Genomic DNA, 3,853 nt, shown 5'->3' with positions numbered 1-3,853 from the left:
TAGCCCAAACCAATTGTATTGAAGCACCTTAAGAACAAGTTTAAATCCCGGAAGATCAAGATGCAGCTCAACTTAAGAAGATTCTGCAGATGCATCAAAATCTTCGAGATCATCAGGTGCACGCGCAGCTACTCAATGACCTTGTGGAGCATATCTGGACCCATAATGAAAACCAAGAGCTAACGTTTGAGTTGCGGACTTGACAAATTTTATGTAACAAGACCTATGTATTTTCGATACCAACATTGTTAGTTACATGCGAGATTAGCTTGTACAATCGACGTGCATGGATTTAAGAGTCCAGATTTAAGATATGTGAATATCGGACACAAAATATGAAAGGTCAGCGCGCGCTGTCCGCGGGCGTATAAGGGACCGCGGCTGTAGATGCTTTAAACTTGAGAAGTTTGGTCCCTCTCCAGCCCGGAAGTGGTTTATCTGATGACATATGGAGTGGTTTTGACCCTGGTGTTACTAGTTGACTGCCACCTCATCATTCTTCCCACTCTGTGTCTTTCCTCATATCTCAGCCGAGTTCTCGCCCTAGTAGCCATTTAATCAAACAAGTTATGTGTCATCATTCGTGGCAGTGTTCCGGGGGCATGCGCAGCGGCACACGACAATGTAGTTCACTCGTAGGAAGGTGAAAGCGGTCGCGGCACCGCGTGTAACGGAGAGGCATGTGGTCATTGCCCGCGGTGGGTTGCCGTGAAGTCAGGCGTCAATGATGCCTTGCTCGAGGAGGTCGTAGGAGAGGAGGCGGTCACGTCCAGCGTTACAGTAGCTGGGCAAGCATGCGAGGTTCGGCATGGGATTCACGGTTTGTGGCACCAGCGGCATGGTCCTCAGAGAGGCGCTTCACGGCCATTGCAGGGTACAGAATCATGAAGGCACAGACTGAGAGGGACGGCGGTGACGAAGGACGCACGCGTACATGCCTCCATCGACCGAGAAGGACGCGTATTTGTTGCAGCCAGGGAAAGACAGGCTCAACTATTTGGACCAATGGGGACATAAAATAAAATGAGAGCCTAAGGTTGACGAAACTGTTGCCATGCGGGACTATACCTGGCTATGGGCAGCTCGGCCCGGACGGCCCAAAAATCCCGGGCGGGCTCGGGCCTGGAAATCGAGAGCGCCGGCACGTCGGGCCGTGCTCAGGCTTGCGCAAAACATAATTTTAGCCGTAGCCGGGCCGTGTCAGGCTTTTTGGGCTTCGGCCAGGCTTGGCCCCGGCCCGACCCGATATTTTTAGCTCCAGGCTTTTTTTGGCCCTGCCCAATGTATGCCCAGATATATGCGGGACCAACCGGTCAAAGTCAAATAAACCATTTTAGTTTAGGGAGGGGCCAAACTTGTCTTTTTTATTTTTTTTGAAACGGCTAGCTTAACGAGTTATCAGGATGCAAGTTGTTCGATTTTAAAGTTTATGCATGAATTCCACACTTCGTGATTAGTTTTAGTTTTTTTTTTTGAGGGGTACACTTGGTGATTAGTTGAGAGACAAAAATAGACTTTCCTCTTTCTACGATGATGATGAAACTGGGGGGAAACGAAGTGAGATCTGGCCCCACTGCGGGCCCGTGCGAGAGACTCCATTTTCGTCGAGAGGGCCCATTTTTGTCCCTAGGACAAAACATTAAACTGGAGGTCGGCCGGGCCGACACCGGCGACAGCGGCTACAGCTTCCTCAGACTCCACACGCTTTCCTCACTCCGTGGTCGGCGCGCTGTTGGATTCTCGCCAAACCACACAACAGGCCAAGGCAAAGAAACATCACCGAAGCAGCCAACGGCTCGCTGGGTTCGAATCCATCCTGATTGTTTACTCACTAAGCAACTCGAAGATTAGAGAAATGATTAAGATGAAAAAAGCCAGTGGGCGAGACGACTCCCCTGCTTCCACGTAGGCGCCATGAGAACTGGCGTCAAGCAAAGATGGATTCTTCTTTGCCAAAGTTGATATTTCTATCGCTGTCGATGTCGCCGTGGAGAGCTTCCCGTTCAGACCTGACCCACCTATATATCCTGAAGCCGAGCTGCCATTGTTAATGCTGGTGGTGCCAAGCTGGTCAAACATCCCGGTCCGAAACTAGGACAGGGGAAGACGCGTGCGCCCATCATCCCCACCATCGCCCGATCGATCCGATCCGCCGCCGCCACCTGCTCTGCGGACGACGTGTCGCGCCGGGAGGGATAGATGGACGCGGTGCCGGCGCTGGCGGTGGTGGACGCGCGCTTCTGCGCGGGGGACGAGGCGGCGCTGGCGGTGGCCAAGACGCTCAGCATGTCCGGCAACGACTTCACGGTCACCGACGCCGCCACGGGCGCCCTGCTGCTGCGCGTCGACGGCGTCCTCTTCAGCCTCCGCCGCCGCTGCCTCCTCGCCGACGCGCACCGCCGCCCCGTCCTCACCGTGCAGGAATCGGTGGGTCTTCTTCTCCCCTTTCGTGTCGCCCCCCTCTGTTTCCTCCAAGCTCGTTGATTTCTTCTCCCCCAACCGTCTGACCCTGACGCGCCGCGGTTGGTGGCCGGTCGATCCATCCAGGCGCTGGTGATGAACACGCGGTGGAAGGTGTTCCGCGGGGACAGCACGAGCCGGCGGGACCTGCTGTTCACGGTGGTGAAGCCGTCGGTGATCCAGCTGCGGTGGTCCACCAAGGTCAGCGTCTTCCTCGCCAGCAACGACGCCGAGCAGTCCCCCGACTTCCGGATCACCGGCAGCTACCACGACGGCGCCTGCTCCGTCTCCCTCGGCGAATCCGACACCCTCATCGCCAGGATCGACCGCCGGTCCACCGTGGTGAGCGCGCTGCTGGGCAAGAACGCCTACAGCGTCACCGTCAACCCCGGCATCGACTACGCCTTCATCGTCGCGCTCGCCGTCGTCCTCGACGAGATGCACTACCAATGACCAGCACTGGAATGCAAATGCTTGCCGCGGGCGCCGTCTTCAGGCTTACTGCTAGCTCCCAGGAGTCTCCGACGGATTGTTGAGTGTGTCGATGCTGTGTAGGGGAATCAGGAATGCTCTGCATTTGTTGAGTTGATACATGTGTCGGCCATCAGAGCCTGATATGACGTTGAGGTGTGACGCTGTGAAACAGAGTTTTTGATCCGCTTCAGCAATGTTCAGAGGGCACTCGGTTGAGCACCTTTCCTTGGTCCAATTCAGTTTTTTCATGGCATATCCAATGCGGACCCTTGAACCTTGCGCATTTGTCTGAACCACATGGTCCCGACGTGTTCTGCCATCCAAGCAGGCTTGTATCAGTCTGTCGAGCGGTCCGAATGTGTTTTAGTAAACCGAAGACAGAAGGGAAGAGGAGGTTGCCGGCGTTCGGACTGCTTTCACGTCTGGCAATCCTGCCCCACCCAAAACCATCCCCCCTCACCTGTGTGCTTTCTCGCCCGACGTCAGGTGCTCACATTGACACCGGTCTAGAGTGGACGCGGCCTTTCACTGCCGGCATTGAAGCGGCGTTCCGGCCGAGGAAGCGCCGCCCGCTGCACGTCCGGCTAAACACGCCTCCTCGCCGCATTCAAACGGCTACAGACTGCCTGCCTACCTCCATTAAACCCGCACGTGTGCCGAGAAACCTACTCCGGTCACATGTCCTTTTGCGAGCCAGCGGGTATTAAACACAACGCCAGTTGACTCCTCCCGTCTACCTGCTGTTAAACGATGCAAGACGCCAGGCAAGAACCACACCACACCTTCGCTCCCCATCTATTCCTTGCACCATATTCTCCACACTCTTCATGACATCCAACGAGCAGGAAGAGAAGTTCTCCGGCATAAAAGCCGGCTGGGTGGCCCGCCGAGCCTGCCGGATAGGAGCCAGGCAACTCGC

The 3,853-nt window shown here is 55.6% G+C and overlaps 1 protein-coding gene across 1 annotated transcript; it reads left to right on the top strand.

Annotated features, from left to right (window-relative positions):
* Positions 1-2,029: 2,029 nt before the first annotated feature.
* On the top strand, positions 2,030-3,187 carry LOC123123444 (protein LURP-one-related 15). The gene is made up of 2 exons (XM_044543950.1): positions 2,030-2,427; positions 2,548-3,187. Exons 1-2 carry the CDS (start codon positions 2,200-2,202, stop codon positions 2,911-2,913), a joined length of 594 nt encoding a protein of 197 aa, XP_044399885.1. The 5' UTR covers positions 2,030-2,199; the 3' UTR covers positions 2,914-3,187.
* The last annotated feature ends 666 nt before the right edge of the window (positions 3,188-3,853 follow it).

Source organism: Triticum aestivum, chromosome 5D (genome assembly GCF_018294505.1).
Source record: "Triticum aestivum cultivar Chinese Spring chromosome 5D, IWGSC CS RefSeq v2.1, whole genome shotgun sequence".
NCBI lineage: Eukaryota > Viridiplantae > Streptophyta > Magnoliopsida > Poales > Poaceae > Triticum > Triticum aestivum.
This window is presented reverse-complemented; position numbering and strand designations above follow the sequence as displayed.